Source organism: Vanessa tameamea, chromosome 5 (genome assembly GCF_037043105.1).
Source record: "Vanessa tameamea isolate UH-Manoa-2023 chromosome 5, ilVanTame1 primary haplotype, whole genome shotgun sequence".
NCBI lineage: Eukaryota > Metazoa > Arthropoda > Insecta > Lepidoptera > Nymphalidae > Vanessa > Vanessa tameamea.
In genome coordinates this window covers 3,574,703-3,601,514 of record NC_087313.1, presented here as the reverse complement: position 1 = coordinate 3,601,514, position 26,812 = coordinate 3,574,703, and the positions used below count along the sequence as shown (strand labels likewise).

Genomic DNA, 26,812 nt, shown 5'->3' with positions numbered 1-26,812 from the left:
AGAAACACTTATTTCACAAATCTAATTAGGAATATTTTCTATCAAAAGTGCACGAAACTGGCTGAGTCTAGGGGAGAAAATATCTCTAGGTTCGTTTGTGAGCCATGTTTTAAATGTGCTACATATGTGTGGTATCGGCTATTATATCAAAACAGATATTTCATAAGTAAACCTAATTAAAACCCAGCTCGCAATTTACTGCAATCAAGAGTTCCAATGCAGGACACATTATAATTCAAGTGAGATGACTACCTCCAGGCGAACTGATTAAGTCGAAGTAAATGGAACTAAAGGCACGTCCACACTGAAAATGGTGAATATTGAAAATTTAAACTATGTCTTATGTACGTATACCGTTATGTGAGTCCTTAAAAGTGTAGCTCTTGGTTCTTAACAAACTGCCTTGTAAGAGCTTAGTACTGATAAATGATAACTCTAAAATCGATGGTTCAATTCGAACACCCTTTTTGTGCAGGCTCTGGTGGCGCACATACATTCACAAGTAGTAGAGTTTCATCCAGCACCTGCAGATTCGTTATCCTTACTGTCAAGCACGAGATAATTATTAAAACAAATCAAGATTATACAAATTCAGAGGTGCGCGCAAGCACGGTTTGAACCGGCAATCTTTGATTAAACGCCTGCATCTCATCACAATGATGCAAATACAATTGTAATACAAAAAAAAATGCGGTGTTAAATATCTCTGCATCTCGTACATCAGCTAGTAAATGATGCAAATACAATTGTAATACAAAAAAATGCGGTGTTAAATATGTCTAAAAACGCTTAACAATTAAATATTTAAGTAATTTTAAAGAACCCTTGGCGCAGTGGTTAGAACGCGTGCATCTTAACCGATGATTTCGGGTTCAAAACCCAGGCAGGCACCACTGAATTTTCATGTGTTTAATTTGTGTTTATAATTCATCTCGTGCTCGGCGCTGAAGGAAAACATCGTGAGGAAACCTGCATGTGTCTAATTTAAACGAAATTTTGTCACATATGTATTCCACCAACCCGCATTGGAGCAGCGTGGTGGAATATGCTGCAAACCTTCTCCTCAAAGGGAGAGGCGGCCTTAGCCCAGCAGTGGGAAATTTACAAGCTGCTAATGTAAAAAAAAATGTAATAACATACATATTTATAAGGTATTTGTAACCTAAATTGGTATTCATTTGTAATAAAGCCATCCCAGCTTCGCACGGGAAGAATAAGGGTCTATGTCAGAGGTTTTTATTGTAATACATATAATCTTATTGACTTACGCGACGCACGCTAGTGAAATTCTCAGTCGGGATCATTCTCCCGACATCTTCTAATATCATCGTAATTTTTCAGCTAATTGACATAAACCGCAATGAATAAGTTGTATAAAAATCAGTTCATTTTAGAACTGGTAGTTATCGTGTCGAGACAGACAGACATGGAAAGTTTTTTATTTTATTATATAGTAATAACGTTCTACGTAAAGTAAAGGCCCGTATCTCTACATTTATTTTAAAATATTTTATAATATTTTAACTAAATTCAGACATCGACTGCCAAAAAAACTCATAAGAATTTTACTGTAAATCAAGTCAATAAAGGTAGTGTAGTATTTTTGTTGAACTTAGGCAATACATTGCGTAAGCAGTAGTAATTGGCTAGCACGTGATATGGCTTTAGATGTTTGATTAAATATACTGAATCAAATTCGCTTAACTTATCCGTCCTTCAATATACAGAATTTCATCGTGTTTGAGTAAAATGTATGCCAATATAAAGCATAAAATTGTCTCGTTGACTTTTTATCTTAAGGATAAAGATGTTTAAACATTTTCTGAAACGAATTGGTACATGCGATTGAAATGAAATAACATCAGCTCCTTTCCGCTGATTGTCGTTTGTAGTATTATGGTAGTGTATATTTTGTTCCGTTGAAATGTGTTGTTAATAATTTACGGAAATGTGATGCAAGTATTATGGAAAACAAAAACGTGTTAAATTGCAGTTTCTTATACGTAAAGACTGATGAGTCATATAATCGGCAGCTGGATTTCAAGTATCACCTGCACCACCTACATGTCCGAAAATCCACAACAGTGCGATTTTTAAGACATTTTCTGCCTCGCACAACCACTCTGTGAGACCAGCTTTCGCCAGTGGTTTTACCGAAGTGATACGACTTGGGAACCTTCAAGAAAAGTGCGTACTCATTCCTTAAAGGCCGGCAACGCACCTGCAAGCCCCCCGGTGTTGCAGATGTCCATGGGCGGTAGTAATCACTTTCCATCAGGTAAGGCTCCTGCTAGTTTGCCACCTATAACATATAAAAAAATAAAATATAATAAATAAATAGTTCATTTTAGAACTGGTAGTTAGCGTGTCGAGACAGACAGACATGGAAGATTTTTTATTTTATTATATAGTAATAATATTCTACGTAAAGTAACGGCCCGTATCTCTACATTTATTTTAAAATATTTTAACTAAATTCAGACTTCGACTGCCAAAAAAACTCATAAGAATTTTACTGTAAATCAAGTCAACAAAGGTAGTGTAGTATTTTTGTTGAACTTAGGCAATACATTGCGTAAGCAGTAGTAATTGGCTAATAATAATAATATCCGATTATATGACTCATCAGTCTTTACGTATAAGAAATTGCAATTTAACACGTTTTTGTTTTCCATAATACTTGCATCACATTTTCGTAAATTATTAACAACACATTTCAACGGAACAAATTATACACTACCATAATACTACAAACGATAATCAGCGGAAAGGAGCTGATGTTATTTCATTTCAATCGCATGTACCAATTAATAGAAAATAAGATTTGGGTGTTGTTAAATATTTCAGAATCAGATTTTTCTTCTGAAGTTTCAAATAATTCATATGATCAGTAATATTATATATTCTTATGTTATGCCGTATGTTATTCCTTCCGCCGCCGTCAGTATTCCATCAATGATGCGGTCACCCATAGATCCTTTCCTCTTCAACATCAGCAACCGTTTATCGGTAGAATATTGTCAATAACGACCGATTTTAATTTGGTTCGATTTAAACAGCAAATAAGTTGTAAGCAGCTCGAAGTGGAGAAGTGTTGCGGTGAGGTGCGGTGATAAAACTAGAGAAGAGGAGCGGGGTTCAGATTTTAGTATTTTCTATTATATTTGTACAAAAATTAATGTGAAACAATGACACGGCAAAAGTAAAAACTGTGCAGTCGACGCTACTGCAAAATTTTAACTGACAAAATTGACTGCTTATTGTGAAGCTGTGCCGCGTATTCGTGCCTTACAACTGCCGTCGTCTACGCTACCACAATTTGTTAACTGTCCCATTATGTTGAACTGTATTTCGCGCTCAGCGTCCTGTGTCTCGTACATTGTTTGAATTAAACAAGTCGCTGACGGAGTGCCCCTCATCGTGGCATGTTTGTACACGAATGAGACTAAATAATATGTTAGTGCTTATAAATTAATGAATAAATTAATTACTGTAAGTGGATTATGTTGTCCGCTTTGTTTACATTCAACATCAACCTGTTTCTGTCAACTGCTGGATATAGGCCTCAGCTATGGAACGCTATTAAACTCGAACTTCAGCTCTCCTCCAATCCCTGCCCGTTGCCATACAAATTTAATCGCCCAACTTAGCTACGTTGTGCCCTATACTACGATTGCTGACACGCGTTCTCCACCCAAAAACCAGTTTGCTCCACATCTCTTTTCTTGATTAAAAGGTTACCGACATAGCTCAACGAATTGGCTAAAGTTGCAGTGGGAAAGTTACAGGAGCCGCAGAATTGAACAATAATATAATTATAATAGTATATAACTCGCTAATTACATAATGGATAAATAAATTGCGTATATAACGTCTGCATCTTCTGCATTTATAATAATATAAAAAAATAAACAAATTAAATTGACTGTGTCCTCTTACTTTTTAGATGACGAAAAAATTAAAAATATTTGTATCTTGGAGCGCCGCGAATAGTAATTATACTTGTCAATCATTCGATCCCTTCAATCTATCAATCTTTGTCTAAAAAATAGTGTTTTGCTTCCATTAGCGTTATAAGATTATGTGTAATAAATTATTTTAGTGAAGACTCAATCTTACTTTTATCTTAATCTACATTTTTGTAACATTTATTCTTGACCTCGACTCGAGATAAAATTTTTCGTCAGGTGATAAAAGAGAGCTGAAGTCTACGGAATAAATATCGCAAATCTATGTATTCAACTTTGATAGGGTTTTATGCTAGCCTTCTGCGTAGGTATCTGTCAGATATTACCACCAAACGGTAGCACCCAGTATTGTTGTGTTCGGGTTTGAAGTGAGTGAGTCAGTGTACTACAAGCAAAAGGGACAAAACACCTTAGTTCCCAAGGTTGCTGGCGTATTAGTTTTATAGAGATTAATTAATATTTCTTACGGCGCAAATGTCTATGGTCGATGGTGACCACTTACCATCAGGTTGCCCATTTGGTCGTCGTGTGTAAAGAGGTCCTTATAATTAAGTATATATAACGATTTCTTAACATCATTTAATCTTTGATGCTGTTACAGTTAGTTTACTCCATCCCTAACCTTTATATATTTTTTTATAAAAAAATTACATTATATTTATAAATGGAATCGTACTTAAATGCAACAACGAAATACTAGAAATTAAAAGATAATATCAACTAATAGTTTCAATAGATCAGTATTAAGTTTATTGATTGTTTTAATTTACGATTGAATTTTTAAACGATATATCGCGTGGTCACTTTCAACTAATGGGACTACGATGACTTGCAACTCATTAACACGAGTTGAATACGGAACTCATTGTTTGAATTTTGCGAAACGTTTTGAATATTATTTTACTTATTATGAAATTTATATACTAAAATACTTGCTGTCCCTTTTAATACCATTCCACCAAATATATATCTATCCGAAATTTCTTATATCATGCTATTTTAATGGACTGGAAATGACAATGACCCCAGCGACAATCCCATATCCCTTTCGTTTGTCGGACTGTTTCTCTTTATTATTGATAATAAAATATTTTCATTAAAATAATAAATCATTTTCACACAAATATAGAGTTTGATAAAATAATAAAACCGACAGACTATTATTTCTAATGCCTTGTGTAAGTAAAGTCGACTTAAAAGTTTTGTATTGCCTAAAGACGTTAATTTAAACCTAGCGTGATGTAATAGGCATTGTGAATAGTTCACCTCTATAATAATACTTTTCAAACAAACATTACGAGCACAGTGCATTGGACATTCTGTTAGAATTCATTCAAAACATATTATTAAGTATTCTATAGTTCATTTTTCGTTTCGTCATAATTTGCTAGTTTTTAAACCAACTATCGTCAGGTTCGTCGGATTTTATAATATTTAAAGTGCATTCCAAATGACTAAAGATAAAAAGATAAAGATCAATCAAAATGATAGTACACTTCTACAACAGCCTTTTTATGATGTAAGTACTTTTGTATTTATTGATATACTTTTTCTTGGTGGTAATGCTTTATGCAAGCCCGTAGGTAGGTACCTAACCTACCTGGATGTACCTACAACCCACAGATCAATTATTCTACCGGCAAAGAAGGTTCCCAAGGTTGGCGGTGCACTCGCGATGTAAGCAATGGTTAATATTTCTTACAAGACTAATGTCTATGGCCGGTGGCGACTACTTACCATCAGGTAGCCCATTTGCTCGTTCGTCTACCTATATCATAAAAAAAAACTATTTCAAAGGTTTTAATACAATTTGAATTTTTTGCAGAGTAAATTTTCAGTTTTTATTTTTTTTTTAAATGTAAAATTGTTTTTTACTACACGAAAAATTGGGAATGTTCTGCGTAGCGTGATAAGAAAAATAATGCGTTATGTCCTTTGCAACTGTAATTAATAGATCACACGCAAAGTTTTGTTGTTTGGCGGTAGAATAGTTAGGTGGGCGGTAACCAGAAATATCCATGTTAAGAAGCTTTTATAGTTCTTATACTGTATTCTAATAATAAGATGTAAAAATGTTTGAACGGTGCCATCACAGTATGGCTCTCTGACATCTAATTTACAATATGTTAATGAAATAACCTTAGGTTATACAATGTCAGATATATGCCATATTTTAATTTTACAGGAGTTCCTGCAAACAATGACGAATATGATCCATTGGTCACGTTGGGTTGGAGTTGCTGGATCAGAAGGGGTTGTGTGGAAATTATGGGGATTTCTGTTGCTATGTCTTCTCTTGGCCATAGAGGGACAGGCTATATGGAAGGTTATTAAGGCACTCGCTGGCTGGGCCATCGATATGCGTGGACATAGTATGTAAATAAGATTATTCCTTTCAAATTATTTTTATATGGATTTACAAAAAATGTAGAAACGAATATCAGACTTAGATACTGCATATCCATAATGTTATTTGCTGAGTTTTTTTTATTTAAAATAAGAGAACTATAAAATCGTGGTTCAAGCAGGCACCAGTCAGCTTTCCATTCCTATTTCGAATGTTAAATTTCATAATGATTTTATTTCCTATGGGATATGTGGAATGGCCTTCGAAATTCTCTTCTTCAAATTTTTCAGCAGAAGAGGTCCGTGTTTAGTAGTATGTATATACTTAAATGGATTCATCCAAAATTAATGGGAATAAAATAATGAACTAATACAGGATAAATGTAGCTACAAAAGAGTTATTCTGTAAGAAGAAACTCGAAACTCACTGGAGAATACGAGCGTAAAATATTAGAATGTGATATGCGACATTAACTATACTAATTATAAAATTTATAAAACACACGCATCACGAGTGCGATACGACGTGAATTCTTACAGAATCGCACTGCAGTTGTACTGTGGAGCCATTTTAATATAATATTTAATTAATTTCAGGAAGTGTTACCGCGAGACTAGCAGGAACCATGTTTTATTCTGCATCGTTGTTGTGTTTGATACAATGCTGGCGGTTATCCTGTTCTTGGAAAGAGATTTCGAAATACTGGGCGTCAATAGAATGGACTTTAAGCATTCAATATGTACCACGGGATAAGACTATAAGGACAAAAATGTATAAAACTGTTTTCTTTGTTGCTACACTTTCTTCTGGTACGTAGTTATTTTAGGCCATATTTAAAAATTAATTATGGAATAGTAATCAAAGAATCGAACTCCACGTTTTTTTATCTATACTAATATTATGAAGAGGTAATATTTGTTTGTTTAGGGATATCTCCGGACTTCATGATCCAATTCTAGTTTATTTACATTATAGTAGGGTACATAGAGCCATTGTGTTTGATTCCTGCTTGGTTTCCTAGTCTTTCTTGAAAATAACAGCCATGGAGAAAATCTGTCTAAATGATATTGCTTTCAAGATAGTACAACTTCCACTCTTTGGTTTCAGTTGAACATCTCCTGGACATGATATCGTCATTTGATTTTAATTGCCAACTGTCGCTGTGTTTTCGAACGTTCTTTTTAAAATCGCATGGATTTTTAATTTTAGAACGTAAGTTTTACCTTTAGAAGATCAATATTATTTATTTTATTTTTAAAATATCAAGCTTACATTATTAGTTTTAACATGGAAATATCTTTGAAATTATTTCATTATTCTCACGAAAGTTGTATTACGAATGATAGATTTTAGTATTACGATTGCCTTTTATCTGTAAATTTTTCACGACTGGGAAAATTTTCTGTTATGCACTATTATTATTGAATTAACTATTGTTATATTATATATATGTTTTTACGATAGACAGTACATATCAATATTTATTTTGATTTATACACACCCGAGAAGTATGGCATTAGCACATACTTCTTTTTTTTTCGACTATCTGAAAATATAAGCATTTTTGTGGAACAAATCATTCGACATTCGTTATTTATCCGACGCGTTCGATTAACGCCCACGCGATTGGGCCGCCGGTGCGAGCGCTATGACCATCATTTTCCTTTTTCCCTTTACGTAATTAGACCCCTGAAGAACCGCCATACTGGTACAAATGACCTAGTAATTTGTGTCATCATCTCCCGGTCTAGAAGGGCTTTCAAGTAAAATATACTAACCTCATATTTAACTTTGGTAACTTATAAACTCACAGACGAATATTCCGACTGGATTGCGGTTTTGGTCTTTATCACGAGTATAATGGCAACAATTCTGTGGAACCTGCAAGACTTAATAATTATTTTAACTAGTATGGGCTTATCGGCAAGATATCAAAGACTAAATGAAGGTGTTAAAATAGTCACAACTAAAAACAATAAAGAGGAAAAATCGAATAAAGTAAACAATGTAAGTGACAAGACACAAATAAATTAATAGTTTTTAATTTATAATTTAAAATTATGAAAATTAAATGGAATATGGCAATAAAATAAATCATACTAGTAAAATAAGAGCCAGATAATGTCTCACTATTAGCTGATGGTTCTTCTCTTGAGGATAATATTTAGACCTTATCTAACACGCTGCTCCAATGTCGACTGATGGATAGATAAGTGGCAGAATTGCCTCCTGCAAATAAAGATTTTCCCATAATGCTGATCTTAATAGCTCAGCCAAAAATGAACTATAGACACATGAAATTTTGTGAATGAAAATTCAATTGTTTGGTCCTGTCTGGGCTAGAAATCGCAACCTCTGGTTAAGATTGCGATATTTTTATGATGTGTTCTAACTTCTTTGCCATCTCGGCTCTATAGTAATATTGATTGATTAAATTTCAGGACAGAGAATTCTTGAAGGTATATATGTGGCGGAAGATTAGAGAAGCGTATGTGAAACAGTCGATGTTGGTTAGAAAAGTTGACAACTCACTGGGAACATTAATTCTGATGTCGGCATTTTTCAATTTTTATTTTATTTGCGTACAATTATTTTTGGGTATCGCGTGAGTATTAATCTTGTTGTGTACCTACTTAAAGCGATTTATTTGGCTAGTAATAATTTAGCTCGGACTCTTTTACAGTAAATGCCTTTGTTACGTATTTGTACAAAGACTTAAGGTATAGCAAATTTTGAAAATCACGACTATAATAAATTCTTGGGAGCGAATTGAAACAACAGAAACATATAATTGACAACAAAATAAAATGAAAAGACCCGGTTCCACTGTAAACCAAAAAATATTGTTTTCCCAACTATGGCAAAACCGACAAAATCCCATATAGATATTTTGTATAATCGACATTTTTTGTGAAAATTTTGTGTTATTTTTTCGTCGTTATCTGTTTATTTTTCTTTTAGTTCCAGCGATCCAGCTGCATCAGTGAATCAAATATATCATGCCGTATCTTTGTCTTGGGTCTGTATTCGAACTGGTTACACCGTACTGGCTGCAGCCGAAGTCAACAAAACTTCAACACTGGCGTTACCATATTTATATGAAAGTTCTGCTCAGTATTATAACGTAGAGGTAGTTTTTTTTTCTTTGTGTCATGTTTTCTATACCTTGTAAAAAATTTACCGGTTAGTTTTGGGTAATTATATATAATTCCGAGATATCTTGCTGGGAGAGCTCAGTGCAAGCCCGTCTGGACAGGTACTATCCACTTATCACATATTCTGCCACCAAACAAGAATACTTAGAGGGTAAATGAGTCAGTTTATGAACAGGCACAAGAAATATGCCATTTTAGTTGCCAAGATTGATGGCGCCAAGTAGAGACCACTCACCATGAGGCGAATATTTTTTTAAAAATAATCTGGAGTTTACAACTCAATTGTATTGTAAAATAACACATCAATAACTAGAAATGACATATGAACAAAACAAAGTGACTATCAAATACTTTTAACGTTTCTAATAATTTTCTGAAGCTTCGAAACCGATCGCTCATTCCCCTACTATACTTTAGTCACGTGTTACGCTCAACACGTGACTAAAGTACATACATACAATGAAAACGTATTATTTATGATTTTTCGACGTATAGTTAGTTTTTTTAAATATTTCTAAGTGATTTTTTAAAGGCTCAAAGTTAAACATTTAACCTTCCATAACATTAACTCCAATTTTACTTAAAAAAAAAAAATAATTTTCTAAAATTTCGACATGTATTACTAAGTTATTCTAGGAGTAAACGTTCGTTTACGTTTTTTTCATGCGGATAAACTATTAATCCAAATTTAATGGATTAGATTTCTTTCATCTCCGTAATAAGAGATTTTGAGTACTTTATATTATCTTTAAATAAAACATTCGACGGATACTGCGTTCATGTCGATGTAAATATTTTTAAAACGATGATGATGTATTCCGGAATGATTTGGGCCACAGTGGCCAATCTCAAAGGAGTCCATCCAACTACGCAGGACATTTAGTGCACAAACACAGGTGTACCCTCTATTTCCTCTCTCTCTCGTCCGTTGAGACGGCAAATCCGTCATGACCGGAAAGAATTCAGTCGACTCACGGATTGACGTGCTTTCCGAGGCCCGGGAGTGTACACACTTCCAACTTCAGACTGTTGCTGAGTATCTTTCGATAGAAAACTCAATAATTTTTTATCGGCCTGACCTGGGGTTTGAACCCAGGAACTCGAGATCTGCGGCCTTATATCTAGCCGCTAATCATAAAATATATTTCAATAACTGAATTACGTACATTATTCGAACCAGGTTGTTGTGTATATTCTCCCTCCATCCTCAAACATTGGATCATTGATTTACGCTACCACAAATAATGTGACCTCGAAATTAGCAAGTTTTGAAATAAAATTTAATGATTTCAGATAGAAAGACTTCAGAAACAGCTAAGCAGGGATTATGTTGCGTTAACTGGGATGGGATTTTTCTATTTAAACAGAACTTTTGTATTGCAGGTAAGATTAAATCGAAATAATTTTAATAAAAAGTTTCTTGGTAAAAAATAAAATAAGAATAAAAATATTCTCGGCATCGAACGATAGATACCAGTATGAGCTATTTCTATTGATGTTTATTTTCTTTCAAGTAATCAAACCTCCGCAGACGTATTGTTAGTCTCTGGTATATATTTTCTATTGTTCTGATTAAAGTTATTTTTGATGTACTTGCATGTTATTTTTTCCAAGCTGGATCACAATTTCTCCTGTGACTTGCATCCTTTCGCCAACTTCGATAGAAATATTTTATAATAAATAAGCCGCGTGGGATGAGAATTTGATGCGATCTTTTGGAACTGAGACACGCGCGGTCCACTCCGTAGCGTCAGCAATCTCACGTTGTTGTTCACGAGACCGTCACTTGTTTGTTTAAATAGATTATTGTTTGTGATATGTAACTGTATTATTTAAGAGATTTTTAATTTTAAGATTATTTTAGGTACATTATTAATAATGAGTGGAAGGTAGTTGTTTTGCAAGTAAATCACCCTACATCGATATGGCAGTCGAATGTTGAAATTGTTCTAAAATTGGCTTTGTCAGAGATAATTGTTGTTCAGAACTTCTTTGCTAATGATTTATGTGTTGAGAACTAACTCCTTTAACGCTCCTTGATCGGGTACTGTCATATCTGATTTACTTTGACAAAGTTTTATGTCATTCTGATAGCCCGCTGATTTTATTTTATAATTTCATACTGTCTGCTTTTAAGAGAACCATTTTCAGATGGCGGGTGCAGTGGTGACGTACGTTTTGGTGTTAATTCAATACGATGACTCCGAAACTGTTGTTCCAACAAACTCAACATTGACCACGTGATTGGGAGTACTATAATCATAATATTTGAATTTATATAAAAAAAATGCACAAATAAAGATAATAATTCCTTTTTATTGGGTTTGTTTATTTTTTAATTTATGTTACAATTGATTATAGTACCAATAGCTTACTGATAGACAGGACGTCTATGTCAAAAGGAAGTAAGGCTTTCTCTAGATTATATCAGCCCAGTTAGAGTTTCATGTAAAACTATAAGCTAGCTAATGGGAGCATTTTTGCTATAAAAATATCACGGATCAAAAGCAATTTAAATTTAAGTCTTGGATACTAACGATACAATCGTTTACATTTTCATGTCCAATCGTTTTCGAATAAAAATATGTCTGTGAACGACTAGCTTACTGCTTAGCAACTTTCCAAGGGTACTGCACAACATGAATTAGACAATTAGATGCCACTAGTAACCTTATTTATTGGACATCTTCCCAATGCAGTACATACAACAAATAGCGTATCTTGCCATCGCGATGTAGAAATATCAAAGATATAACACAGTCCCATCGAGTATTCGGAAGTAACAATAAACTTATTGATTACATGTGTCTGTCCATTATTAAATATTTCCTTATGTTTAATGATAAATTAGTTGTACAATAAACTTGCCTTTGAACTTAAATAAGTATTTTATAATTAATTAATTTACAAGACGTGTGCTATCTTATTACTGTAAACATAAACCTTCCAATTTTAAATGGAGTACACGCGGACTTAATTCAATTTTAATTTACTCGTAACAGTGCCTTTCAATTTGGCAAGGGTTTTCATTTCAGGATTTTTTATAGTTACAAGTTCGCTAAGATTTAATACAAGTAATATATTTAATAAAATATAATTAAGGTATAAAACAACACTTATCGATTTTTAATCATCGTTTTATTTATAATTTTTTTACACAAAAACATCCTGTTCTACGGCAGAATATTTAGCATGTTAAGCCGTGCAAAGGCGTTATCGTTTTAGCGATATCTTCCAGGTCTTTCCGACGGAAAGAGCTTTAAGAAATAATAAATAGACATAAGAATTGAATTTAAATGATATATTGAGCTCTTATAAATGCACATACATTATTATTACGGTTAAAACATAATTTTATTATTGAAGAAGATTTAATGTATTGTTGTTGAGCCTTAACATTGACATGCTGTTGCGCTTTAATGCGGTTTTTTTTTTCTTTTTATATAACGCTGAATGCACCAGTAAATAGATTAGCAGTCAATCAATTCATATTTAAAATGTTTAGATATATCTCAGATTAATAATAGTATCTTAAAAAAAATACATTCAAGGCCGAATTCGGGTGCATTTTATAGTATGTAATGTTGGTGTGAAATTATTCTGATGACAAAAAGTTTTACTGTTGTTAAATGTACAGAATTGAACGTGCTTTCTGTTTTTTCAATCTCTGTAGGCAAGGTCATCTTGCAGTGGCGCGACAGTTGGGGTGATTCCAGTGAACTGGAGCAGAACAAGTTCGTAAGTGACTATGGTTCCGGCTATCTGAGGATAGAAAAAGTATTTACGTTAAAAATTAATCGTGCATCTGTTCGACTTTAGATAAACAACCTATTTTCCTGTTCATTATTTTTTCACAATTTATTTATATGTATAAAAAAAATCTTATAAACATTACGTTGATAAATATATATCGCGAATACAAGTTACTAGATTTTGATATAGAACTTTAATTTTAGGGTAAGGCTGAGTTTTGGCCGAAAACGGCATGATGGTCTCTTAGGCCGTCTTGGCCCCGTTCCACGGCCGCTCAGGTATAAGGATACCTTGTGTGTGCGGCGAGTATACTATACACTTCGTTGCTACCTATAACTACTACCTATAACCAATAATTTTGATGATTCACATTGCCGGTCGTCTCTTTTGGCATAGGTTTGCGGACGAGCATATGTACCAACTGAGAAAAAATAACCAATACATACATTGCCAATGCGCCATCAACCTTGGGAACTAAGATGTTATGTTCATTGTGCCTGCAGTTACACTGGCTCACTCACACTCATACCGCAACACGACAATACTGAGAACTGTTGTTTGGCGGTAAAATATCTGATGAGTGGGTGGTACCTACCCAGACGGGATTGTACAAAGCTCTACCACCAATGTTTGTATTTTTTTTATTATAGTCATGATTGAAAATACAGTCCACGTATGAGCCAGTAAAATAAATCATGGAATACATCAAAAATAGATCTTACAGCTAAAACTATTCCGCGTTTAACTTTGAAGAATTGCAGTCCAGTCAGAGCAACTGTATCGCCATGGATCTGCTCAATAAATCTTTCTACCTGAAATTAAAAAAAAGACCTGCGCATAATGACATAGGTATTAAGTATTTTTAATTATCATTTCCTCTTAAAATGTTTTATGTCATCGTATTCCATATTTAAATAATCATTTATCAATAAATGATTTTCAAATTATATCTTTTTTTGCAGTATTTAATTCAGTTTATCCAACACCTAATGAGGAACTTATTCTATTAGAAATTTCAGAAAAAAATGTTTAGTTGGCAAGAAATTAAATTGTAGATTAAAAGTATTTCCATCATATTATTTATATGATGGAAATACTTCAATTTTAAATAATTCAATCAAATAATCGACTATCGATAAACATTAAGTTATTTTGTTTAAAGCTTTTAAATATTTTTTTTTTTACTAATAAATGACAAGAGGGTTTTCTTGGAACGCCTAACTGAACCACACATAACCTAAAACTAATACTAGATGATGCAACACATCTCGGAGATGGTTTTAATATAGAATACAGGGAAGGTATCCGCTATTTATCAATACTATTGTCGTGATAAGCGTGCATTTTATGATTTTGTTTAAAATATTTATATCATAAAATATAGGGCTACCTCAACACAATAAACTGCAGACGGAACTTCGTACAAAGCATACGCTGGCTGGCGACTGGCTGTGTGAACTTGAGCTGCTACGAGAGAAACGGCCAATGACCTCACTACGAGGAAAATGAAGGAATACGTGAAGTACAACGCTTGCTCGTAACCTTGTAACGGTCTAAAATTCAAATAAAACAGAAATGTAAAAATGCTTAATTTTTACTCACTACTTAAATTGGCGTGCAATTTGAAATCGTGCCAATATTCAGAAAAAAAAACATTTTGTTTTTTTTTTACCTCTCAGTGTGCAAAGCATGCTCAAGTGAGCATTATACTTACTATTTTATGATACTGGTAGACTGACTGGCAAATTGGCCACCAGATGGCACGTGGCTACCATCGCACATAGACATTGGCGCGGTAAGAAATATTAACCATTCATTAAAACACCAATGCACTACCAACCTTGGGAGCTTAGATTTTAAGTCCCTCGTGCCCTTAGTTACACTGGCTCATTCATATTTTGAACCGGAACACAAAAATACTCAGTATTGCTGTTTGGCGGTAGAATATCTCATGAGTATGTGGTACCTACCCAGACTGGCGTGCTCAAAGTCGTACTGCCAAATTAATAGCTACAATAGAATATGTAAAGGATTTTCTTGCATTTACGAATAATAAAATGAAGGTCAAGAAAGGAATTCTTAAAATGTTTAATTAATAATAACTTTTATTGCAGTACAAAATATATTCAGCTGTAATTATTAATTTAATGCTATAATGTAAGAAAAACTGTTTACCTCACCTTTTATCGGGATTGTGACAGCTCGGAACAGCTTTTATGCCGTTTCTGAAGTAAAAATATTTTTATATCAATATGATACTATATATAATACTAAAATATAAATGGTTTATATAAACATATTATTGCACATAGTATAACTCTACAGTAATTCTCAGTATGAACTGAATTTTGTGTGTAAAAAATGGGCGCCAAAAAATATGTTGAATGAATAAGAAAATAGACTTCAAAATTGTAGAAAATACATCAAAAGACGATATATAACTCAATTGGACTTTTATTGAAAGGTTTTAGGTATATATTCTACGAAATTGTTTTAAGGGCGACTTAACTTTGCCAACGACCAAGCCTAATAAAATTACGACATATTTCTAATAATAATTCTTTATTTATTTTTAATAACGAAATCATTATAATGACATAATTTCAAATTATATTGTTAATTAATAACGTAAATATGTACAAAATAGGGCTTTTGTAGTTTATTAAAAAGTAGAGCGTTGATATTATAAAAAAATATTATTTAAATGATCATATTCTATTGAAATACTCACGCGAACGTATGCAACAACTGCATACATATAAATACGAGATTATTTGCGAATGCTAAAAATATTATGCTGCCGATCACCTCGTCCACTCGCCTCACCAGATCGGTTGCTCTGTTGTAATCCTCGCGAACGCTCCGCCAGAATGTTGTTGGGACATACTGAAATTCAATTATCTTTTATGTTGATGTTACAAGATAAAGATATTACGTAATTTACGAAAGTTTTATCTCTCACGAGTCTAGTGAGATTATTATTTTGAAGTCTAAAGTAACTGCGAATGTTCCATCGCTGGGCTAATGCCACCTTCTAGGACGTATCGGCTTGGAGTTTAATATTAGGTAGGGCATTGTACAGGCTCGTCTGGGTAGGTACCACCCATTTATCTTTATTCCACTGTCAAGCAGCGATAGTTAGTATTAGGGTGTTCCCAAATAAAGGCACAAGGGGCGTAATATTTCAGTTCCCTAGGCTGGTAGCGTATTTATGGGCAGCTCAGCATCAGGTAGCACATTCATCCGACCGCTACCTATGGAATCAAAAGAAGATACAAATCTGGCAGCATTGCAGCCGATAGGTCCAGGTTTCCTCACAATGATATTACAATTATAGAGACAAATTATAATTCAAACGTCGCACTGGGTCCTCCGAGTTCTTTTATTATTGTTAAAGAATAATTAATAACAAAATTAAAGCTTAATTTTAAATAAAAAAACTGTAAACGTACCTTTCCTCTGACAGCGGCAATTTTTTTATTAACTTGCTCCAGTCTTGACGTCAAATAAAAACTGATGGTTATAATGAAAATATCCCCGAAATTCCAATTGAACGTACATAGAATATTAAGAATCTATAAAATGAATATAAAAATAAATATATGAAATATAATACGCGCTGTGTCCAACACGTAAAAAACTGTAGGTACAAGTAACCTATATCTATGGTACATCTATCGTACAGTGGTATAAATACGAAAGCAACCCTGTATGTCCGTTCGTTATCTCTTCCAGAGTAAACCACTTTTTTTTTTTTTTTTATAATATTGGACAACATCACATACATTACTCTGATCCCAATTTAAGTAGCTAAAGCACTTGTGTTATGGAAATCAGAAGTAACGACGGCACCACAAACTCCCAGACCTAAGACAACATAGGAAACTAATGAACTTTTTCTACATCGACTCGGCCGGGAATCGAACCCGGGACCTCGGAGTGGCGTACTCATGAAAACCGGTGTACACACTACCACAACTCATATATTCGATATAATGATAATGTGGATATGGAAATAACGTACACGAAAGCTATTACAATTACACGAATAATAATAATATTCGACCTGTGTTATGAAGCCAAGTGAAAAAGTATAGTCCACGTGAAGATTTATCCAAGGGAAACTATGTTCGACGTATGACTCGTATACTTTGCCGGGTTGACAGTCTGAGGCCATAATGAAACCAGCGAATTCTGCGAGTGCATGTTCCACTAAAATGAAAATTTATATTGATTACAATACTAGCTACCAAACTTCATACTTAAAATTAATACAAAGTCAGACCTCCCCCTCAAAGTTGCCTTATAAACCTATGTTCCAAGTTTCAGTTTCCTAGACACAATAGTGTTATCGTTAGTACAAACGATTTTATAAGAAGATTATTTTAAAAACATCACTTTGCTAATGTTAGAAAAAAATCATTTATGGCCTAATGTACTGCTATTCTGAAGGCACTCACTTCGTATGTCACTTGTAAAATATTAAAAACCACCTTAAGATAATGTGCTATTTTGTTACGTGCATCACATCTTTCCCATATTTCACAATTGTAAACTACGGTGAGCTTGAGATTGATTTTAGAGAGTAGCTCTATTCTTCTGTGATTTTATTAATTTAATTCCATTCTTATTAAATGCCATGCAAAATGTTTTGGAATCTGTACCGAATTGTTCGTGCAAATATATTTAAAAATTTAGTGTTCAAATACAGTACACACAGAGAAATAGAGGAATTCTTCCTAATAAAAAGTCGAACTCTTCGGTAGTTGATTTGTCAATATTTGTTAGTATGAAAATTTATTTTTTTATTTTATTATATCGGTAGGCGGCCGAGTAAATGGGCCACCTGATTGAAAGTGGTCACCACTGCCTATAGACAAAGGCGCTATGAGAAATATTAACCATTCCTTGCTGAGCCCCAGGCTGGTCGCTGGAATCTCGGGAACTTAGATGTTATGTTCCTTGTGCCTGTAGTTACACTGGCTCACTCATCCTTCAAACCGGAACACAACAATACTGAGCACTGCTGTTTGGCGGTAGAATATCTGATGAGTGGGTGTCATCAAGTAATTAATAATTTATCAAATGTAAACAAACTCACAAATAGACATGATAAGAATCACAATACACGACACGTTGCATTTCTTCACAAGTGTCGCATCTTTGACAGGGTCGGCGGCCTCGATTTTCATTATGTACTGGCACAATTTAGGCCATTTTTTCGCCATTCTCAAGAATAGAATTGTGGTTAGCGTATTCGATGCATAAAATACCAAAGTAGCTGAAATATAAAATTGGAATATATCGCTTGAAATTAAATTTAAACAATTCTTTGGATAAACTTCTTTTGCTAACTTTACCACAAATGGGTGCATATTGTAACGCTTCGTCTTCTTTTTAAAGGACAAATAATGGTAAGTCGTTACCATTATTGTGCAATGAAAGAAATATTAAACACTCTTGAAATCATCAATGCGCCACCAACCTTGTGACCAAAGATATCGTGTATCTTGTGCTTGTAATAATTCTGGCTCGCTAATCTTTGAAACCAAGACTCAATAAACTAAACTATACTAAGTTATGAGTAGATTTTTTTGTTGTAGGTTGTTCATTTATAATAGATACTTCATGATTCCAAATCCGGAGTAGTGTTTCTAAGTTTGCATGAATGTATGTGTTTCTTTGATAAAAACTAAAAAAAAACTCACATTATAAAACAAATGACAGACGGAGCGTTCGGAACATTTTAGTGAAGTTAATAAATAATTGAAATGTCAGCATTTTTGACGTATTAACAAAAAGCCGTGTCGTTTAATTACTGGAAATTTGTATTCGCTTTAGTTGCTCCACTATGATGTTCTACGTGCTCCATCTGACTTTTGTTTTAAAATCTGAGGAAGCATATGTTCTTTTGTGCTTATAAGAATTGTGAGTATTGTGGTATGAGAGCAAATAAAGGCTTCATATTTCTATAGGAATATTAATAAACTCACAATTTGATGTCACTGAAGTTCCGGATTCGTTAAAATATTTGATCAAAAAGAAACAGTTCAAGAAAATAGTCTGTCCGAAAATTGCTATTAAAGCATAAACGCAGCGTCCTGAACAGTATGTAAACCTGTAATTCAAAAATACCCCCACCGTTATGTCCATAAATATATAAGATATTCTTTCTGGCGAAATCGAAGTTGAGCAAGTAAGAGATAACGCTTTGAAGATGAAGAAAATTAACTTTAATGAACGAAATTTAGCTCCACTTAATGAACATCTAATTATTATTACAGAAAGGGTTGAGTCATACCGTCTTAAAAGTAAGAACTCAATATTCCAAGCTCATATCGTTCAGTAACTAACACACTTCACATTAAAACCGAACGTAAAACACTTAATGTGGGTTCAAATGCAGACGAGCACCGATAAATTTGAATCCTCTAATTTGTACTTATAATTTATATGGTACGTATATTTTATCGACGGTGAAGTAAAAAATCGTGAGAAAATCTGCTACGGATAGCTTCAAATTGTGTCTTCAACGAATGCAAAATATTTTTGTGCAAATTTAAAAAAAGAACTTAATATTTAAAATTTCACCAACCTTAGTTTTGAAGAATCAGTATCACAAATTCCCAGTACAGGATTTAGGCCAAAGCACTGTCCCACGATAAGGGTTAACCGCATAGCCCTTTGGAAAGTCGCTCGTTGTCCTTTATATTGTCCTTCCGATGGAAATGTATTCTTTATTGTTTTTACTGAAACTGGTAAAAATATAAGAGATTGAAATAAAATAATCGCAAGAATTAATATAACGTAAGATTTAAAACAGTAACAAGTCGTATGATAAACTAAAAGCTTGAAAATAGATTGACATTACGTTTTCTTGTAACCAAGTGGAGCTATACAACACCATTTTTTAAATGTAAGACATTAATTTTGTAAATGATTTTTATTTATCAGATTGCCACCGTATCGGATTATTAGAGTGAAGGGATGCAGATTGCACCTGTATTTATGTAGTCTGTCATACAAGAGTATGATACCTACTGCCCTATTAGGTTTGGGTTAGTTTTTGAAATTAGCCGCGATGGTCGAAAATTCAGTGAAAACAACTTTATTGGAATAGTCGTTCCAGTTTAAATGTTGAGTGAGCTACTAAATATCGACAAAAGGAAGCGTATCGTGTGATATTTGTCCTAATATTTAGATGCATATCACGTATGTATGGATTGATTTAAGCTTCTTAAAATGATAAATTTTTCTGCCTATCTGTGTGTTTGACTGTCTTACTGCTGCGAATAAAAATTTTAAAATTCACCTTCCTATTTCCGTTTAGTTTTTTATTATGTTTGTTTTTTAAATACAGCAGTGAATCTCAGTACTGAGTTGTGTGAAATTAAATAGAATATTAGCTAATAGGATAATTAGATAAGTCAATTACATTGATAATTTAATTAAAGTAACTCTTACTTACAGGATACTTGTTTGTTCCTTCCAGATTTATGAATATTAGGAAAATGCATTTTGTGTCAAATCTATGACGGCATTTCGTAATATTCGATAAAACTTCTCGACGCGACCATCATGTTGTCATGTTTATTATTTTCGTATCGTGTTAGTAAAATACTACTGTTGAACGTTGTTTGTGTTTCTAAGTATTAAAGCAATTATGATGTTGACACTAAAAAAATAATAGGTTAATTTAAAATTTTAACAGCTTAGTCGTTAGTATTTAACTATAAATTAAGTTCTGTAGCCACGCTACAAACTTGTCAACCTTGGAACGAAATCGAGCAACGTTCGAACTTTATTTGCGATGAATTATTAATGTCATTGGATATTATGACATAGTCAGCACCGCTATTTTGCAAGAACCTTAATTTCTTATACAAAATATCTCCTCGTTTCAATTTGCTTTCTAGTTTCAATAGAATTAAATCATTCCTTGGTTTGGCTTTGTGTAAATCTGTATAGGTACTATCATAGTTGTGTTCCGGTTTGAAGGGTGAGTGAGCCAGTGCAATTACAGAGACACGAGATAGTTCCCAAGATTGGCACCGCATTGGCAATTTAGAGGATGATTCTTGAATTGAATATTTCTAATAGTACCTCGTTATGAAGGAACTTCGTAGACTATTTTATTACTAGACTTTTCAAATATGCAAAATATTTCTGTTGCAACTGTTCTCAGGTATTTTTTTGTAAGATTTAAGTTAATATGTTAGTTTGTGTTTGGCTCAAATCATAAACAATTACAGGTTTGTTAAAATAATATTATTTTTCTAAGATTTAATTTATCCAAATTAACTTAAAATTTTGATAAAATTTGTTCTAAATTTTGGCATATCAACCACTCTTTGTCTTTGGAACATTAAGCCCCGTAATCTATGTTCCTTGTAATACATTTGTATTGATTAATAAAGAATTAACTCTCGAGGTGATGCATGGATGGATTAGGGAATCGACTGAATGACACTGTTTTTCGAAATGAACTTGTATTTGATGACAAATTAAACATAAACAAGATTTTCAGAGCGTCAAACCCTTTAAAAAAAATAAAAAAATTGTAGTTTAATTAATTTACTCATAACTTATTGCAAGAGATGCAATACATATATTTAAATATATATAACTAAGCCACAAGCGCCCGGGTCTGTATTGGCGATCTCCCCTTCCCCAAAAGATTTAAGAGATGGGATACTACACCGACAGTCTAAGTCTCATTATTGGAAAGGACAAACGCCCATTTGTCCTATTTCAAGCTGGCTATTATCGGTTGAAAGATCTTATCAGAATGATTACCATCATACTTTTTACTTTAAATTTAATCTTAAACCTTAAAATGTTTCCTTCACCGTCGAGCACAAGGTGAATTATAAACACGAATTAAGCACATGAAAATTCAGTTTTGCTTGCCTGGGTTTGAACCCGAAATCATCGGTTAAGATGTACGTGGTCTAGCCACTGGGCCATCTCGGTTCTGGATATGAGAGTTAAGAAGTAATAGTCCCAATTTCCAATAGAATAACCTTTTCAAGTTCAAGAGAATATTACACTGATTTGTTTGAAATAATATCAAGAGCCGTGATGGCTTCATGGTTACAAGACGTGAATCTCAACCAATGATTCTGTGTTCAAACTTGTGTGGATTTCTGAGTCATATATAGACGGAGCTATATGTGAGAACATGAATTTGTTTAAATTAACATTTTATCAGAATATAGATTGCTTATAAAAATATTGTTACTATTAATTTAGTTTATGGTTAAGTTAAATTGTAATCATACTTCAAATATAGTATTATTTTTATTTTTTAAGTAATAGGTAGGCGGACGTTCCAATGGGTCACCTGATGGTAAGTGGTCACCACCGCCCATAGACTTTGACGCTGTAAGTAATAATAACCATTCCTAACATTACACCAATGCGCCACCAACCTCGGGAGCTAAGATGTTATGTCCCTTGTCCTGTAGTTACACTGCCTCACTCACTCTTCAAACCGGAACACAACAATACTAAACTATTGTTGTTTGGCGGTAGAATATCTTATAAGTGGGTGGTACCTACCCAGACGGGGGTGTACAAAGTCCCGCCACCAAGTATCACTTCATCTGAACGTTGAATGTCTGTACAAACAAGATAATATTCATTAAATATTCTAAGTCTGAATATTGCTTTGTTTGCGAGGCTGCGTAATTACAAACACAAAGACAGAGAATAATAGACAAAATTATATTTAATTACTTCTATACCAAAACTGTATTAATAAACATACCGACGTACTATGTTTAATATGTAGAATATATAATATATATGGAAGATATTTTATTTATCATTACATACATATACATATATTATTATTTCCTTTGAAAAAAAAAATACAAAATCTAGTGTTGTAGCGGCCTTGCTTCAGCCTGGGGAGCTGACTTATGAACAACCATTGAGATTCTAGTAAAACTAACCGCGTCACTCCACTTTTGGCCCTAAGCTACGATTACCGCTATCCAAAACTCATCTATAATAAATTATATACGCATCAGTTTAATTTACATAATTATGTATTAATATTTATTAAATAATATTGATATTATATAAAATATATTATAATAGTTAAAAATATATTGACGATAAGAATTTATGGGATTAGATCATGTCGATGTTTATGCAGGAAAGAAAATTGAATTGTAAATAATATGAAATTCATATCCGTAACAAAAAAAGTAATATGAACTATTACTTTGGATTTAATCGACAAATTTTTAGACATAAAAAAAAAATCTAATTTCAACGAAATTCTGCCTCACGTGTACTCCACCAACCCGCATTTGAGCGTGGAATATGCTGCAAACCTTCTCCTCAAAGGGAGAGGAGGCCTTAGCCCAGCAGTGGGAAATTTACAGGCTGCTAATGTCATAGAAGTTTTACGATTAATTAATTTTCAAGCCACTCAATTGATTTTCATTAAGATTCAAAGTAAAAAAAAAACACATTCTTCTCCTAAACGCCTAATAAATATATCAAATACATATTTTTACCTGGTTTATTTAGACGTCACGTTTAAACGCGATGAATAATATTCTCAGTCCTTACCGTTTACGTCTTGTCGAGACAAAACAATTTATCTTCTCGCGCAATTAAATTAAAATCCTACACCTGAGTATTACTAAGGGGAGGTAACCCTGAACGGAAAACTTTGGAAATGACACGCGAATGTTTTCATTTAACTCGAAATTGTATTTAATTTTATTTACGAGTATGTAAATTGATTATAAGAAAATAATGGTAGCTTCAGATTAATGAAATATTACTTGTCGCCCGCAGCTTTGCTCGCGATTTTGGTATTAGTCGTCAGGTGCCATGCATAAAGTCCTTCCTTGAGTTTCAAGCTTGCTTCATACCAAAATTTTATCAAATTTGGTCGTGTGGTTTCGCCATGAAAGAGTAACAGACAGACAGACACAGTAATTTTCGCATTTTTAATATTAGTATAGATAAAATGTTCAAATCAAATCAAATTAAAACATACTTTATTCAAGTAGGCTTTTATAAGCACTTTTGAATCGTCATTTAACAAACTATATTAAGTGCCGAGAAGAACCAGAAAGAAATTCAGTAGTTACTCTTTTTCAACATCTAAAAATACATGTTAGTTAAATACAATTATTCCATAACAAAGGTATGTAATTATTTTATGCATAAAGGATAATAAATGCAAAACGCACATGTAAATAGAGTACTTTCTTAATAATAATAATCAGTTAAAGGCATACTTATTTTGCATCCTCCCATACATAAGCTCAGTAACATTTGTTTTTAATTGCGTCAATAAAAGAAAATATTATTATTACAATTACTAATCTGAAGTTCTCGCTAGATCGTATTTGAATATAATTAATTTATTAATAATATAAACCTAAATACATGCCGTATTGTACGTCGTTTTCTTCAGGATGAACCTACATAAAACATATTGACTACATAAATAAGATCATTTACTTGGCCATGCCCGTAAATGGTTTACAAAAATACCAGCTCTCGGCTGAGAAAAACACATATCGTATAAATAATAAAAATAATTATACCCCACAGCAGCCGATATGGACAAAATAAAAGTACATTATACAGACAAACTTCTAGAATAACAACAAGGCTGTATTGCCACATACATATCGCGTCAAACAAACAAACAAACGGACGAAAACGTAGTAGTAACAATTCCAAATAATTTCTTATTCTGAGGCAAAGAACTACCAACTGTTTACATCGTAGTTTGTGATACTTTAGTTCAAAAACGATTTAAAAGCCACATTTTGACACAGCGATTTCGCTATTACTTGACACTTGCTGGTATATTAAAACCGATCAGTTTTGTTTGTACTGTAAAATGTTGTACGTCTTTCGAATTAGAGTAGACCAGTGAAATCATCGTGACATGTTTTCATTAAGGTTGTTTTGGCAAGTCGGACACATTTCGAATGAGTTGCAAGTTTTAGAACATATTCAATTAGGTCGTTGCGGAAATTTGTTTTATAGTTTTAAAGTTTAATTTTATGGAAGGAATAACGCTGATTGATAATTGTTTACTGAAAATCGTTCGGCCATAAAGAACACGTTTATTCCATGTAGTTTTCTGAAATTAACTTAGATTCAATAAATATATTATTGAATCTAAGTTAATTTCCGTCTATTCTAGCTTAAAATTAGGATTCATCCGATAATATACCTGTATAAAGATATAAAAAAATATTATCTATTGTTGTAAAGCAATAAATTTGAGTTTAATAATTCAATAAAGGATATTTAATGGTTTATTTGAGATTTTACGATGACTTTAAGTATTCATATTTAAACGATTCAATCAAAGAAATTATGTAATACAAATTATTCACATTTATTTAAACAATATACAATCATTATAGTAACTTTTTGAATGTCAAAGAAAAAATGATTACAGATTCGGAACAAAATAAGAACAAACACCTAAAATTGAGATAGACCAGCGTAAAAAAACTCTTTTTTTTGGCATTCGGCGCCTATCCAAAGCGGTAAGTGAGAAAACGGCGCTAATGGCATATCATGTATTCGTGGTCTCGTCGTTAAGATAAGGACTGGCCATATAGGGCAACTCAGTGGACATAAAACCTTTATTTATTGAACAGACGAAGTATATGAGGATGGTTTTCGGAGCCAGTTTTGAAGTAACTGACTTCGTATCTCTTTCGAAAAATGTTGCAAACTTAAGATGATGCGCTCTTTTGGTGCGTATATCTTTCAATGGTATACAATAGAAGCACATTATTTTTTTATTAAATTAATTCAATTATTTTCTTTAAATTTTATAAATAGATTATCGCAACAACCAAAGAAACTTTATGAATCAAATTAATCGTGAGTCTAATCAATTAGACAAATCAGACGTTAGACAGTCTGCCCACTACACCATCTGATACCAGTTCGAGCTATGTATGTATCGGCACTAGCAAAATTTTCTACTCGACAGTTGTTAGCGCTTGTGCCCGTGACGGTGTCGAACGGTGATGAAACATGGCCCCAAATCAGTCGAAACAAAGTCGTAACCGCTCAGCCGTTTTCGTACAAACGCATCAATCCAGTTGCGGTTCGTTCAAAGTTGGATTTTGAATCGGAATCATATCGTCACCGATGTAAATAAGTAGGAATAGATCCTCAGTTACGACTAGGCTGAGATTAATTTTTATAATTTATATAGAGAATCGAAAACATTACCGTCATAGATTTGTAAAATTGGTACCCTAGCTTGTGTACATAGTCGTATAATTATTAATATAAATTAGAGGATATTTTTTTGGGGTCGTGTCCTAGCACGCTGGTATGATACAGTTTAGTGGTTAGACACCTTTAAGGAACATTTTATCACTGATCAAAAGTGTATTCAATCTGTCGTCTACTACGATTAATCAAAGTTAGTATTAAAATTGCTTTCATTATCGAAATGTTTTGTACATTTCGATATTAATCATAATATTTGTCGCGTTTCATTTGAATGATTAAAGCGTTCTTAATAATTATTCTAGTATTACATTTAGTAATTATGATTATTGAAATCAATATATAAT

General features: G+C 33.1%; 2 protein-coding genes across 2 annotated transcripts; one reads left to right on the top strand and one right to left on the bottom strand.

The window, feature by feature from the left end:
• The first annotated feature begins 5,418 nt into the window (after positions 1-5,418).
• Positions 5,419-11,714, top strand: LOC113392409 (gustatory receptor for sugar taste 64a-like). Its single transcript, XM_064220786.1, has 9 exons — positions 5,419-5,487; positions 6,154-6,340; positions 6,912-7,124; positions 7,423-7,527; positions 8,129-8,313; positions 8,757-8,920; positions 9,277-9,445; positions 10,764-10,853; positions 11,622-11,714. Exons 1-9 carry the CDS (start codon positions 5,419-5,421, stop codon positions 11,712-11,714), a joined length of 1,275 nt encoding a protein of 424 aa, XP_064076856.1.
• Positions 11,715-13,120: 1,406 nt separating this feature from the next.
• LOC113392439 (gustatory receptor for sugar taste 64e-like) lies at positions 13,121-19,972 on the bottom strand. The gene is made up of 10 exons (XM_026628872.2): positions 19,819-19,972; positions 19,217-19,341; positions 18,325-18,504; positions 17,290-17,435; positions 16,676-16,798; positions 15,955-16,109; positions 15,404-15,448; positions 14,614-14,776; positions 13,946-14,035; positions 13,121-13,232 (listed from the first exon to the last, which is right to left on the bottom strand). Exons 1-10 carry the CDS (start codon positions 19,899-19,901, stop codon positions 13,131-13,133), a joined length of 1,212 nt encoding a protein of 403 aa, XP_026484657.2. The 5' UTR covers positions 19,902-19,972; the 3' UTR covers positions 13,121-13,130.
• Positions 19,973-26,812: the final 6,840 nt, after the last annotated feature.

Coding starts and splice junctions, on each gene's coding strand:
- LOC113392409 (XM_064220786.1), top strand. CDS start 5,419: ATGACTAAAGATAAAAAGATAAAGATCAATCAAAATGATAGTACACTT. Junction 8,314..8,756: donor AAGAGGAAAAATCGAATAAA/GTAAACAATGTA, acceptor ATTAAATTTCAG/GACAGAGAATTCTTGAAGGT. Junction 9,446..10,763: donor CTCAGTATTATAACGTAGAG/GTAGTTTTTTTT, acceptor TAATGATTTCAG/ATAGAAAGACTTCAGAAACA.
- LOC113392439 (XM_026628872.2), bottom strand. CDS start 19,901: ATGCGGTTAACCCTTATCGTGGGACAGTGCTTTGGCCTAAATCCTGTA. Junction 15,449..15,954: donor CAGTTGTTGCATACGTTCGC/GTGAGTATTTCA, acceptor TTTTTACTTCAG/AAACGGCATAAAAGCTGTTC. Junction 14,777..15,403: donor TGTCACAATCCCGATAAAAG/GTGAGGTAAACA, acceptor TTTGAATTTTAG/ACCGTTACAAGGTTACGAGC.